We start from the raw sequence: 14,594 nt of genomic DNA on the forward strand, positions 1-14,594 counted from the left end.
AAAGTAAAATGTTGATGCACTGCCATTTATTTGGAAACGTACAGATTATAAAACATGTTGCACAATAATGACAACTGGCCTTGTTAAATGTACAGTGTTGCTTTATGTGGACTTCTCTGCCTTTTTCTTTTGAATGTGTTTTTGCTTCATCAGTTTCTTCTGCATCCCGTGTTGTTTCTTCTGAATGGTTTCCTGTATCCTCTCCTTGAACTTCCTCTTCTCACTCCTTATCTTCTCCAGTTCAGCCTTTCTCTTTGCCTCCACGTCTGGATCCTGTGACAGGAAAGTAGTTGGAATATCAGAACAAATCGGCTAAAACCCTCATCACAGCAAAGCCTTTTAACACGGATCATGGAGGTGTGGCTCATGGTGAACATACTTTCCCCTCCAAAATCATCTGTTTTCTCTTGTTGATCTCCTTTTTCTCATCAAAATCTGTTGACTCAAGTTTCTGCAAACAAAAGGAATGGTGAGAAGTCACAGCAGTAATATGAGCCCTTGTTATCCAACAGCCACATGTTCACAACGGAAATGTCAGTGTATAAATAGAATAGGTATTTGTACAATTTCACACTCCCGTCTGGCCACGTTGACTTGAGTGAGGATCTTCAGAACCTCTTTTTCCTCCACTGGATATTCCTTCAGTTTGGCCTCTGGACAAAGGGGAAAGCAAAACAAATTAAATTGAGCTTTCTGCCCTGTGATCATATTCTAAGTAGTGATACTCACAAATGGCTAATAGGCATGTCTGAATTGGAATTGGTAGCAAGCAATACTAAAACAACTGACTACTTTTCAATGCATGTTTGACACTTACGGATCTGCCCCTCGATGGAATGAACCAAGTGGATGTCATACTGTGTCACCAGTGTGATCGAGACACCATGCCTTCCTTTAGACAAATCAGAGAAAAGTTGTTTATACAGTAGCAGCCTATGTTATAACAGGCGGAGATACCGAAGGAGGAATGTTACCTGCTCTGGCAGTTCGGCCAACTCTGTGAATGTAGATCTTGGGCAGACCTGGCGTGTTGTGGTTGATGACAACCTGGACTGTTGGAATATCCAGACCTCTGACAATGTGGACATGAAAATAGAGATTCACAATGGTTTGTAACCTGTCCATATATTGATAATGTTTTGTGAAGATTATACACACACTGACGTTGAATACAGCTTTCTTACCTGGAAGCCACATCAGTTGCAATCAGGATTTTAAAGACACTGGACTTGAACTTTGCGAGGTTGGCGAAACGTTGTTTCTATGAAAAAGACAAGGCCAATGTCCGAATTAACATTAGTTATTATGAAGCACATGTTAAATGTGTTTCAACTTGTCATGTAACCCATCAATGAATATAGAGCTACACCCCAGGAGCTGGGGCTGTTTACCTGCTTCATCATTGAATGCAAGGAGATGGTTGGAAAGTTGAATTTCTGCATCATCATTGTGAGGATTTGGCAATTCCTGTAGGAAGAATGCAATGCATTAATGATTCGATGTCTAACAGTAATTCTATATTGACAAAGTATGTCAAAAGGCCGATACAGCAGCATGTTCTACTGGTTGTCTTCAGTCATCTACATTTTTTATTTCTAGGGGTTAGATCAGCTTTAATAGTGCAGATTGATGGAATCTATGTAATTGTCGGTATCATTTTTGTAAATATATATATACACACTCACACACACACACACACACACACACACACGCAGTACCAGTCAAATCCCCCTATATTTTTGTAAATACACTGCTCAAAAAAATAAAGGGAACACTTAAACAACACAATGTAACTCCAAGTCAATCACACTTCTGTGAAATCAAACTGTCCACTTAGGAAGCAACACTGATTGACAATAAATTTCACATGCTGTTGTGCAAATGGAATAGACAACAGGTGGAAATTATAGGCAATTAGCAAGACACCCCCAATAAAGGAGTGGTTCAGCAGGTGGTGACCACAGACCACTTCTCAGTTCCTATGCTTCCTGGCTGATGTTTTGGTCACTTTTGAATGCTGGCGGTGCTTTCACTCTAGTGGTAGCATGAGACGGAGTCTACAACCCACACAAGTGGCTCAGGTAGTGCAGCTCATCCAGGATGGCACATCAATGCGAGCTGTGGCAAGAAGGTTTGCTGTGTCTGTCAGCGTAGTGTCCAGAGCATGGAGGCGCTACCAGGAGACAGGCCAGTACATCAGGAGACGTGGAGGAGGCCGTAGGAGGGCAACAACCCAGCAGCAGGACCGCTACCTCCGCCTTTGTGCAAGGAGGAGCAGGAGGAGCCTGACTGCCATTAGGTACCGAGATGAGATCCTCAGACCCCTTGTGAGACCATATGCTGGTGCGGTTGGCCCTGGGTTCCTCCTAATGCAAGACAATACTAGACCTCATGTGGCTGGAGTGTGTCAGCAGTTCCTGCAAGAGGAAGGCATTGATGCTATGGACTGGCCCTCCCGTTCCCCAGACCTGAATCCAATTGAGCACATCTGGGACATCATGTCTCGCTCCATCCACCAACGCCATGTTGCACCACAGACTGTCCAGGAGTTGGCGGATGCTTTAATCCAGGTCTGGGAAGAGATCCCTCAGGAGACCATCCGCCACCTCATCAGGAGCATGCCCAGGCGTTGTAGGGAGGTCATACAGGCACGTGGAGGCCACACACACACTATTGAGCCTCATTTTGACTTGTTTTAAGGACATTACATCAAAGTTGGATCAGCCTGTAGTGTGGTTTTCCACTTTAATTTTGAGTGTGACTCCAAATCCAGACCTCCATGGGTTGATAAATTGGATTTCCATTGATTATTTGTGTGATTTTGTTGTCAGCACATTCAACTATGTAAAGAAAGTATTTCATAAGATTATTTCATTCATTCAGATCTAGGTGGTGTTATTTTAGTGTTCCCTTTATTTTTTAGCAATATATATATATATATATAATACACACACCATATACATTTTACGGACACAATGTATGGGGCGTCAACCCATCCCATCTATCTCTGAAACTATTTTGAGAACTATTTTTAATTGTTTTGTTCGACAAAAGTTCTGGACCTAAATACATGTTATGAACACAGCATACAGTGGCTTGCGAAAGTATTCACCCCCCTTGGCATTTTTCCTATTTTGTTGCCTTACAACCTGGAATTACAATGGATTTGGGGGGGGGGGGTGGGGGGGGGTTTGTATAATTTAATTTACACAACATGCCTACCACTTTTATTTATTTCACCTTTATTTAATTAACTGGTAGGCTAGTTGAGAACAAGTTCTCATTTGCAACTGCGACCTGGCCAAGATAAAACATAGCAATTCGACACATACAACAACAGAGTTACACATGGAATAAACAAAACATACAGTCAATAATACAGTAGAATAAAAGAAAACAAAAAGTCTATATACAGTGAGTGCAATTGAGGTAAGTTAAGGCAATAAATAGGCCATGGTGTAATTACAATATAGCAATTAAACACTGGAATGGTAGATGTGCAGAAGATGAATGTGCAAGAAGAGATACTGGGGTGCAAAGGAGCAAGATAAATAAATAAATACAGTATGGGGATGAGGTAGGTAGATAGATGGGCTGTTTACAGATGGGCTATGTACAGGTGCAGTGATCTGTGAGCTGCTCTGACAGCTGGTGCTTAAAGCTAGTGAGGGAGATATGAGTCTCCAGCTTCAGAGATTTTTGCAGTTCGTTCCAGTCATTGGCAGCAGAGAACTGGAAGGAAAGACGGCCAAAGGAGGAATTGGCTTTGGGGGTGACCAGTGAGATATACCTGCTGGAGCGCGTGCTACGAGTGGGTGCTGCCATAGTGACCAGTGAGGTGAGATAAGGCGGGGCTTTACCTAGCAGAGACTTGTAGATAACCTGTAGCCAGTGGGTTTGGCGACGAGTATGAAGCTAGGGCCAACCAACGAGAGCGTACAGGTCGCAATGGTGGGTAGTGTATGGGGCTTTGGTGACAAAACGGATGGCACTGTGATAGACTGCATCCAGTTTGTTGAGTAGAGTGTTGGAGGCTATTTTATAGATGACATCACCGAAGTCGAGGATCGGTAGGATGGTCCGTTTTACGAGGGTATATTTGGCAGCATGAGTGAAGAATGCTTTGTTGCGATATAGGAAGCCGATTCTAGATTTAATTTTGGATTGGAGATGCTTAATGTGAGTCTGGAAGGAGAGTTTACAGTCTAACCAGACACCCAGGTATTTGTAATTGTCCACGTATTCTAAGTCAGAGCCGTAGTTGGTAAACCAGGCGAGGCAATCATTTGAGAAACCAAGGCTGTCGAGTCTGCCAATAACAATGTGGTGATTGCACAGTAATGTCTCTTATCGATGGCGGTTATGATGTCGTTTAGGACCTTGAGCGTGGCTGAGGTGCACCCATGACCAGCTCTGAAACCAGCTTGCATAGCGGAGAAGGTACGGTGAGATTCGAAATGGTCAGTAATCTGTTTGTTAACTTGGCTTTCGAAGACCTTAGAAAGACAGGGTAGGATAGATATAGGTCTGTAGCAGTTTGGGTCTAGTGTCACCCCCTTTGAAGAGGGGGATGAACGCGGCAGCTTTCCAATCTTTGGGAATCTCAGACGATACGAAAGAGGTTGAACAGGTTAGTAATAGGAGTTGCAACAATTTCGGCAGATAATTTTAGAAAGAGAGGGTCCAGATTGTCTAGCCTGGCTGATTTGTAGGGGTCCAGATTTTACAGCTCTTTCAGAACATCAGCTATCTGGATTTGGGTGAAGGAGAACTGGTGGGGGCATTGGCGGGTTGCTGTGGAGGGTGCTGGGCAGTTGACTGGGGTAGGGGTAGCCAGGTGGAAAGCATTGCCAGCCGTAGAGAAATGCTTATTGAAATTCTCAATTATAGTGGATTTATCGGAGGTAACAGTGTTTCCTAGCCTCAGAGCAGTGGGCAGCTGGGAGGAGGTGCTCTTATTCTCCATGGACTTTACAGTGTCCCAGAACCTTTTTGAGTTAGTACTACAGGATGCAAATTTCTGTTTGAAAAAGCTAGCCTTAGCTTTCCTAACCGCCTGTTTATATTTGTTCCAAACTTCCCTGAAAAGTTGCATATCACGGGGGCTTTTCGATGCTAATGCAGAACGCCACAGGATGTTTTTGTGCTGGTCAAGGGCAGACAGGTCTGGAGTGAACCAAGGACTATATCTATTCATAGTTCTTTTTTTTTTTAATGGGGCATGCTTATTCAAGATGGTGAGGAAGGCACATTTGAAGAATAGCCAGGCATCATCTACTGACGGGATGAGGTCTGTCATTCCAGGATAGCCCGGCCAGGTCGATTAGAAAGGCCTGCTCGCAGAAGTGTTTGCCAGTGATGAGGGGTGGTCGTTTGGTCGCCGACACATTACGGATGCAGGCAATGAGGCAGTGATCACTGAGGTCTTGATTGAAAACAGCAGAGGTGTATTTGGAGGGCGAGTTAGTTAGAATGACATCTATGAGGGTGCCCGTGTTTACGGATTTGGGGTTGTACCTGGTAGGTTCATTGATAATTTGTGTGAGATTGAGGGCATCAAGCTTAGATTGTAGGATGGCCGGGGTGTTAAGCATGTCCCAGTTTAGGTCACCTAGTAGCACGAGCTCAGAAGATAGATGGGGGGCAATCAATTCACATATGGTATCGAGGGCACAGCTGGGGGCAGGGAGGTCTATAGCAAGCGGCAACAGTGAGAGACTTGTTTCTGGAAAGGTGCATTTTTAGAAGTAGAAGCTCGAATTGTTTGGGTACAGACTTGGATAGTAATACAGAACTCTGCAGGCTATCTTTGCAGTAGATTGCAACACCGCCCCCTTTGGCAATTCTATCTTGGCGGAAAATGTTATAGTCAGCGATGGAGATTTCAGGGTTTTTGGTGGTTTTCCTATGCCAGGATTCAGACACGGCTAAGACATCCGGGTTGGCAGAGTGTGCTAAAGCAATGACTAAAACAAACTTAGGGAGTAGGCTTCTAATGTTAACATGCATGAAACCAAGGCTTTTACAGTTACAGAAGTCAACAAATGAGAGCACCTGGGGAGTGGGAGTGGAGCTAGGCACTGCAGGACCTGGATTAACCTCCACATCACCAGAGGAACAGAGGAGAAGTAGGATAAGGGTACGGCTAAAGGCTATAAGAACTGGCCATTTAGCACGTTCGGAACAGAGAGTAAAGGGAGCAGGTTTCTGGGCACAATAGCATCGATTCAAGGCATAGTGTACAGACAAAGGTAAGGTAGGAATGTGAGTACATTGGAGGTAAACCTAGGCATTGAGTAATGATGAGAGAGATATGTCTCTAGAGACGTTTAAACCAGGTGATGTCATCGCATATGTAGGAGGTGGATATTGAGCAGGGCTAGAGGCTCTACAGTGAAATAAGACAGTAATCACTAACCAGGACAGTAATGGACAAGGCATATTGATATTAGAGAGAAGCATGCGTAGCCAAGTGAACATATGGGTCCAGTGAGTGGTTGGGCTGACTGGGGACATGGCGATTCAGACAGTTAGCAGGCCGATGCTAACAGTTAGTAGGCCGGGGCTAAACAACCTAGCAGTTAGCAGACCGGGTTAGCAAGCGAGCAGTTGGCAGACCGGGGCAGGCAAGCTAGCAGTTAGCAGACCGGGGCAAGCAAGCTAGCAGTTAGCAGACCGGGGCAAGCAAGCTAGCAGTTAGCAGACCGGGGCAAGCAAGCTAGCAGTTAGCAGACCGGGGCAAGCAAGCTAGCAGTTAGCAGACCGGGGCAAGCAAGCTAGCAGTTAGCAGACCGGGGCAAGCAAGCTAGCAGTTAGCAGACCGGGGCAAGCAAGCTAGCAGTTAGCAGACCGGGGCAAGCAAGCTAGCAGTTAGCAGACCGGGGCAAGCAAGCTAGCAGTTAGCAGACCGGGGCAAGCAAGCTAGCAGTTAGCAGACCGGGGCAAGCAAGCTAGCAGTTAGCAGACCGGGGCAAGCAAGCTAGCAGTTAACAGACCGGGGCAAGCAAGCTAGCAGTTAACAGACCGGTGCTAGTAAGTTAGCTTCAGGCTAATTGGTGCTTGCTCTGGGATGGAAACGCTAGCCAGGAGTAGTCACCCGGGATTGCGGTTAGCTAGTTGCGAAAATCCAGATGAAAATGTTCAGAGTTTGTGGTAGGAATCTGGGGATGTGGGGAAAAAATATATAAAATAATAATAGGTCCGTTATGCTCTGGTTTGAGTCACGTTGTTCGAACTGGCGAGAGCTTTCCGAGCTAAAGGTTAGCTGATGACCGCTAGCAATGGTTTGCTGACTGATAGCTGGTAGGTAGTTAGCTGGCTAGCTTCAGTTGAGGGATTCCAGATCCGAAGTAAATAGAAATACTTTCGGGAAAAAAAACAGATCCACGCCACATTGGGTGAGGCGGGATGCAGGAGAGTGTTTAGAAGTTGAGGTTTAGGAAAATATTTTAAACAGATATGCGAAGAAAAAGATGTAAAAAGATATATACAAGGGACACGACAGGACAAAGACGTCTGACTGCTGCGCCATCTTGGATTATGAGTATGAAGATATACTTCGAAGATGCAAAATATTTTTTATTGTGAAACAAACAAGAAAAAAGACAAAAAACATAACTTGAGCGTGCATAACTATTCCCCCCCCCCCCCAAAGTCAATACTTTGTAGAGCCACCTTTTGCAACAATTACAGCTGCAAGTCTCTTGGGGTATGTCTCTATAAGCTTGGCACATCTAGCCACTGGGATTTTTGCCCATTCTTCAAGGCAAAACTGCTCCAGCTCTTTCAAATTGGATGGGTTTCGCAATCTTAAAGTCATACCACAGATTCACAATTGGATTGAGGTCTGGGCTTTGACTAGGCCATTCCAAGACATTTAAATGTTTCCCCTTAAACCACTCGAGTGTTACTTTAGCAGTATGCTTAGGGTCCTTGCCCTGCTGGAAGGTGAACCCCCGTCCCAGTCTCAAATCTCTGGAAGACTGAAACAGCTTTCCCTCAAGAATTTCCCTGTATTTAGCACCATCCATCATTCCTTCAATTCTGACCAGTTTCCCAGTCCCTGCCGATGAAAAACATCCCCACAGCATGATGCTGCCGCTGGGGATGATGGATGGTGCTAAATGGTGTTCTCGAGGTGATGAGAGGTGTTGGGTTTGTGCCAGACATAGCGTTTTCCTTGATGGCCATAAGTCTCAATTTTAGTCTCATCTGACCAGAGTACCTTCTTCCATATGTTTGGAGAGTATCCCACATGCCTATTGGCGAACACCAAACATGTTTGCTTATTTTTTTTCTGGCCACTCTTCCGTAAAGCCCAGCTCTGTGGAGTGTACGGCTTAAAGTCTCCGCTGTGGAGCTTTGCAGCTCCTTCAGGGTTATCTTTGGTCTCTTTGTTGCCTCTCTGATTAATGTCCTCCTTGCCTGGTCTGAGTTTTGGTGGGCGGCACTCTCTTGGCAAGTTTGTTGTGGTGCCATATTCTTTCAATTTTTTAATAATGGATTTAATGGTGCTCCGTGGGATTTTCAAAGTTTCTGATATTTTTTTTATAACCCAACTCTGATCTGTATTTCTCCACAACTTTGTCCCTGACCTGTTTGGAGAGCTCTTGGTCTTCATAGTGCCGCTTGCTTGGTGGTGCCCCTTGCTTAGTGGTGTTGCAGACTCTGGGGCCTTTCAGAACAGGTGTATATATACACTGAGATCATGTGACACTTAAAGTCCACCTGTGTGCAATCTAACTAATTATGTGACTTCTGAAGGTAATTGGTTGCACCAGATCTTATTTAGGGGCTTCATAGCAAAGGGGGTGAATACATACGCACGCACCACTTTTCCATAAAAATTGTTTTGAAACAAGTTATTTTTTTAATTTCACTTCACCAATTTGGACTATTTTGTATATGTCCATTACATGAAATCCAAATAAAAATAAATTTATATTACAGGTTGTAATGCAACAAAATAGGAAAAACACCAAGGGGGTGAATACTTTTGCAAGGCACTGTATTTTACATTAGTTATCTTATTGTTTTTAATTGCCAACCTTCAGCTCCACTCAACCCCTCCCATCCATCTCTTAACACAACCATTTTTTATTTCCATTAGCCATATATTTTTAAACTGTGATGTTTCGCAAAAGTTCTGAACCTTTCTATTCTCATAGTTTCTACAGATTGTACATTAAAGATTACATTTTTTGCTAAAAGTATTATATTATTGATCGATTGACTATGACTTTCCAAATCCCACAGTATTGCTATCTGCAGAGTTAGCTCCAGGTAAATGTTGCACTTCTTCAACCATTCCTGGACCTGCGACCAAAAGCAAGCTACATATATACAGTACCAAAACAAATGATCTAATGATTCAGTCTCTTCGCAGCAAATTCTGCAGAACTGGGATGGTTATATCTCCCATATATAACATTCTATTGGTTGCAAGAAATTTGTATGAAATTTCAATTGAAAAATTCTGTGTTTTGAATCCGGCTTTGTTTTGCGTATCAGTTCATAAACCATGTGCCATGGAATCGGTACATTGAAAATCTCTTCCCAACTATATGGCACAGCTGTACATTTTTTGGTCATTAAATGAAACTGGTATACTTTTTTATTTATCACAATTTTCTTTAACCAATTTTGGTCTTTAATGCAGGGCCAGCAGACAAGTTCCTTACTTTCCCCCCTTTCACTTACCTCTTCCATTTTTTGCAGTAATCCTGCAATTAGTTAGTTGTAGTTTTGGGTAGAGGAGACATTTCCATATATTTTTGTTAGCTGCATGTGTGACATAACTCCACCAGTCCTGTTTATGATATAATTTACAAAGATACCTTTCTTAAACTTTTTTTTTTTTAAATAATGTTTTTTTATTAAATTAGTATATTTGAGTTTAACCACAATATGTTGCATTATATTTTCTGGTGGATTAAACTGAAATTGCAACCAAATTTCTATGACTTTTTAAATAGCGATATTTTGGAGATGATTTTGTTTTCAAATAACCGAAATTGAGAGGTTGTAATCTGAATAAAGGGGAAAAGGCCATTCCTGAACATGGGGTAAGACATTCTTACTAATCTGCTAGAGAACCAGTTCGGATTTAAATAAACTTTTGTATGACTGACGTCTTTAGTGAGAGGCCTAACGCTTTAATATTTAATCATTTCTGCCCTCCGAATTCATATTCATTATATACATAGGCCTGTTTAATTTTGTCTGGCTTGCCCTTCCAAATAAAATGGAATCTTTTTTGCTCATATAATTTTAAAAACAGGTTGCTAGGTGTAGGGAAGACCATAAGCAAATAGGTAAACTGGGATATGACTAATGAGTTAATCAGATAGACTTTTCCACAAATAGACAGGTATTATCCTTTCCATTGTAGCAAGATCTTATCCATTTTTGCTAACTTTCTATTCAAATTTATTGGAGTGAGTTCATTTCTTTCTTTTGGGATATGTATACCGAGTATGTCCACAGCACCGTCAGATCATTTTATTGGTAAACTACACGGTAATGTAAAAGCTGTATTTTTAGTAATCCAATACGCAATAGTAAACTGATCATCATTTTGTTGTAATCCAGAGAGGTTAGAAAAAAGTACCTAGATCCTCTATGAGACTGTGGAGGGATCCAAATTGTGTATTTAAAAGAAAACATGAATAATCAGCGTACAATGACACCTTTGTTTTTAAGCCCTGGATTTCTAACCTCTTGATATTATTGTTGGATCTGATTTTAACAGCTAACATTTCGATGGCAATAATAAACAGATATGTCAATAGTGGACAACCTTGTTTTACTCCGCTAGACAGTTTAAAACTTTTTGAGACGTAGCCATTGTTTACTATTTTACACCTAGGGTTACTATACATAACTTCAACCCATTTTAGGAGAGATTCTCCAAAATTGAAATATTCCAGGCATTTATATATAAACACCAGTCATACATTATCAAAAGCCTTTTCAAAATCAGCTATGAATACTAGGCCTGGTTTCCCAGATTTTTCATAGTGTTCTATTGTTTCCAGTACTTCTCTTATATTATCTCCAATGTATCGTCCATGTAAAAAAATCTGTCTGATTAGGATGAATAATATCCAACAATACCTTTTTAAATTCTATGCGCTATGCATTTTGCATCACAACACTGAAGTGTAAGAGGCTTCCAATTGTTTAAATTGACTGGATCTTTATATTTACCTCTTGGATCCTGTTTCAGCAATAATGAAATCAGACCTTCTTGTTGAGTGTCTGATAATCAATTGTTTGGGTAATTTAGCAGACACTCTTATCCAGAGCGACTTCCCGGAGCAATTGGGATCAAAGGCATTCTTACTTGCAGGTGTTGGTGAAGATCATGATCGACCAGTCGTCGTGCTCATCTTGAAACTTCTGGATCAGGTGCACTAGGTAGGCATCTTTCACTTTCTCTGGTGTCAGGATGTACCTTTGATCCAACTCTTCTACCGTGCGGACTCTATGAGAAAAATACACTTAAAATGTAATTATGTTGAACCAATATAGCACATTTTGTTTTTAAAAAAAAGAGCAAAGAGCTACTCCATTTGTTGATAATCAAGAGAAAATAACATTCATTTAACCAGTCAATGAAATTGAGAATCCTTTCCCACTCAGTTCAGCGTACAACTTACATGTCAAAATGTTTAAAATACACATGGGCACACAAATGATAAACAATTATGGAATAGAACATAAGACAGACATGCCCTGTTTTGAAGAATGAGGTTTACCTCTACATGCATATTTATGCAACTAATCATGTAATGTACCAATGTAGTGCATCATGTTGTCAGTCATGCTAAGAGCTTACTCGGACTTGCTTTCCCAGAAGAAGGGCCTGTTCATGGCGATGCCCTTGAGCTCCTGTAGTGTGTCTGTGAGGGTGGCACTGAACAGCAGCGTCTGGCGTTTGGCAGGCACCGCGGCCAGGATCACCTCCAAGTCTTTGGTAAAGTCTGTGCAGCCTTGCTCAAGCAGGCGGTCGGCCTCATCAAGGATCTACCAGAGACAATTACCATTTGGCCCGTGCATTACAATTAGCATTATGTCACAAAATAAAATGTCAAAGTCAAATTTCAAGTTACCATTAGGCTCTATGACTTGTCACATTTTGCACAAGATATTTAACAAAATTGATTTTTACTTCCTAATAGAAGGCATGCAGATGACCGTGCATCCTGACAAGTACAATGATAAATCAAGAATAAGCTATAGAAAAAATAAAAATTCAACACTAACACGAAACCCAAACCGGCTGCACGCGTGCGCCATCGTGCATACATTTATTTTGTCCTCCCACACCAAACGCGATCACGACACGCAGGTTAAATATCACGCGAGCAGATTTCTACATTTATTTTGCAACGAACACGACCGGTGTGGTCAGCCTGTAATGGGGGAAAAAAACATTCTCAACACACAAGGTAGTTAATAATATAAAGGTAGTTCATAATAGTCTCACTGTTTTGGTTCAGTGAGACATACTCACCTAGACATCCTCAAACATAATTGCCTTTGTGGACACCAATTAATTTCTTCTCCAACAAACTCACCAGAAACTGGATCTTCTTGATGCTGAATGTGTCGGAGCTCCGAATGTGGTCTGCCAGTCTTCCTGGAGTGGCTACAACAACGTGGGGCTTCTTAGAGAGCTCCAAGGCCTGTGTAATCATATCTGTTGGGAACATCACCAGAACATTAGAACATACTGGACGACTGAATAAGAATGCAATGAGAGGCAGTGTTGTTGGTAATCAACATTACCCATTCCACCAACAATGATGCAGTCCCGCAAGCCCATTGGTTTTCCCAGGACTCTAAACTGTTCGGCAATCTGGTAAGCCAATTCCCTGCAAAAGACACAAGTTTAAACATTACACAACATTTAACATTATATACATGCCTTTTCCAGAAGATTGTTCACAATTATCGGAAGATTCACCAACCTGGTAGGTGTGAGAACTAAACAGAAGATTCCATATGGGTCCTCAGATAATTTCTGTAGCACTGGTAGCACAAAGGCAGCTGTCTTTCCACTGCCAGTCTTGGCACAACCCATACAATCCCGACCTAGACAAGAGGGGCAAAATCATATCTCAAAAAAGTCTGTTGATAGCTAGTTAGTTTACTCTCTTGACCAGGTCGTTATTGTAGCTAGAAGTTATGTGTTCTCATTAAACTGCTACCTGGGTAAATAAAGGTTAAACCTTATATTTAAAAAATAAACATTACAAGAAATAATACATAGTTTGTTAGCAAACGTTAAGTGTTACCTTCCAGAATCGGTGGCATACAGTTTTCCTGGACTTGAGTTGGTTTACTGATCCCCATTTGTTTACATTGTTGAATCAGCCAATCTGACAGACCGAGAGAGGAAAAATCCGACATTTTGCAGTTCTCCAAAATTCCAGATTGAAAAATATAGATTATACTTAGTTTTGTGAGCCAAAATCTTCAAAATTATCCACTGAAATCCCAGAAAATCATCCTCGTGTTAGCTTACGTCTGTCGCATTTTGGTGACGTCAATATCTGCTCCTCCTATGGATGACGCAATTGATTATATTTTCAACACAGTTGCCAGCAGATATCTGTATAATGAATGACAAGATACGCATGCCTCCGGCCTAACAATGGGAGTCGTTGTCCCAAAGCCGGGAAAGCAACAAGCGACAATTTTAGATCCAAAATAAGCCCATAGAAACGCACTGGGTGTATTATTTTGGGCATATCTTCGCCTCTTCCTCGCTGCAGGCAGTCAATCATCATTGCAGTACAAATGTATTTTGGATCAAAATATTCCACTTCATTAACAGCAGGTATTGCCTCACAAATAACGGTGAAGTATGTCCCAGGAAACAAGTTTGCAGCAAGCAAGGATGTCATTTTAAAAAGTCCATGATCTGGAAACTCACAATCAGGAATTCAGCTTATTTTGTATTATTTTTTTACATAAGTTAAAAATAATGATACAAATGAATGATATGATTTACTGGTAAAACAATCATGCAAATGTATGTGTACAGAGGCTGAGGCTACTATATCATACAAATAATGTTATCATGATCTCATTGTGAGCATAATACATTTTTTCAATATGTCCTTGCTATAGTCATGAGGTGGGAGAAGGCATATGCATCTGGTGGACATCGGGCGTGACTGTTTGGTATAGAAAATACACTCCTACTCTAACAACTTTACTGAAGTCATTATGGCTGCGTTTACGCAAGCAGCTGATTCTGATAGGTCGGTCAAAAGACAAATTTGTGAACAAAACTATCAGGCAAAAGATAGAAGTGGGCTGGTACGTGTGTACTCAATAGAGAAATTGGTCTTTATTTCAAAGTAAACTCTCCATATTCATTGTACATTTTCCATCTCAGACTTTGCAGCCAATTGTGTTTAATGTTTTATTGTCTTCCATTGGCTAAGCATAAATGGTCTAGCAAATGGACACAGGTGAAACGTAACTGAGCTAATCAATGCACAGGCTTAAAATAGATTTGTGATAATGTGTTAAAATGTTTGTGTTGTAGAACGCAAGTTTGTTTTCAAACCTTTAATGTT

General features: G+C 41.6%; 1 protein-coding gene across 1 annotated transcript; it reads right to left on the bottom strand.

Moving 5' to 3' along the window:
• Positions 1–9: 9 nt before the first annotated feature.
• On the bottom strand, positions 10–13,586 carry ddx49 (DEAD (Asp-Glu-Ala-Asp) box polypeptide 49). Its single transcript, XM_014149364.3, has 13 exons — positions 13,302–13,586; positions 12,975–13,098; positions 12,793–12,878; positions 12,582–12,703; positions 11,840–12,027; positions 11,345–11,485; positions 1,392–1,467; positions 1,185–1,261; positions 975–1,072; positions 818–892; positions 565–653; positions 380–451; positions 10–273 (listed from the first exon to the last, which is right to left on the bottom strand). Exons 1-13 carry the CDS (start codon positions 13,414–13,416, stop codon positions 103–105), a joined length of 1,434 nt encoding a protein of 477 aa, XP_014004839.1. The 5' UTR covers positions 13,417–13,586; the 3' UTR covers positions 10–102.
• Positions 13,587–14,594: the final 1,008 nt, after the last annotated feature.

Source organism: Salmo salar, chromosome 16, assembly GCF_965601325.2.
Source record: "Salmo salar chromosome 16, fSalSal1, whole genome shotgun sequence".
Taxonomy (NCBI): domain Eukaryota; kingdom Metazoa; phylum Chordata; class Actinopteri; order Salmoniformes; family Salmonidae; genus Salmo; species Salmo salar.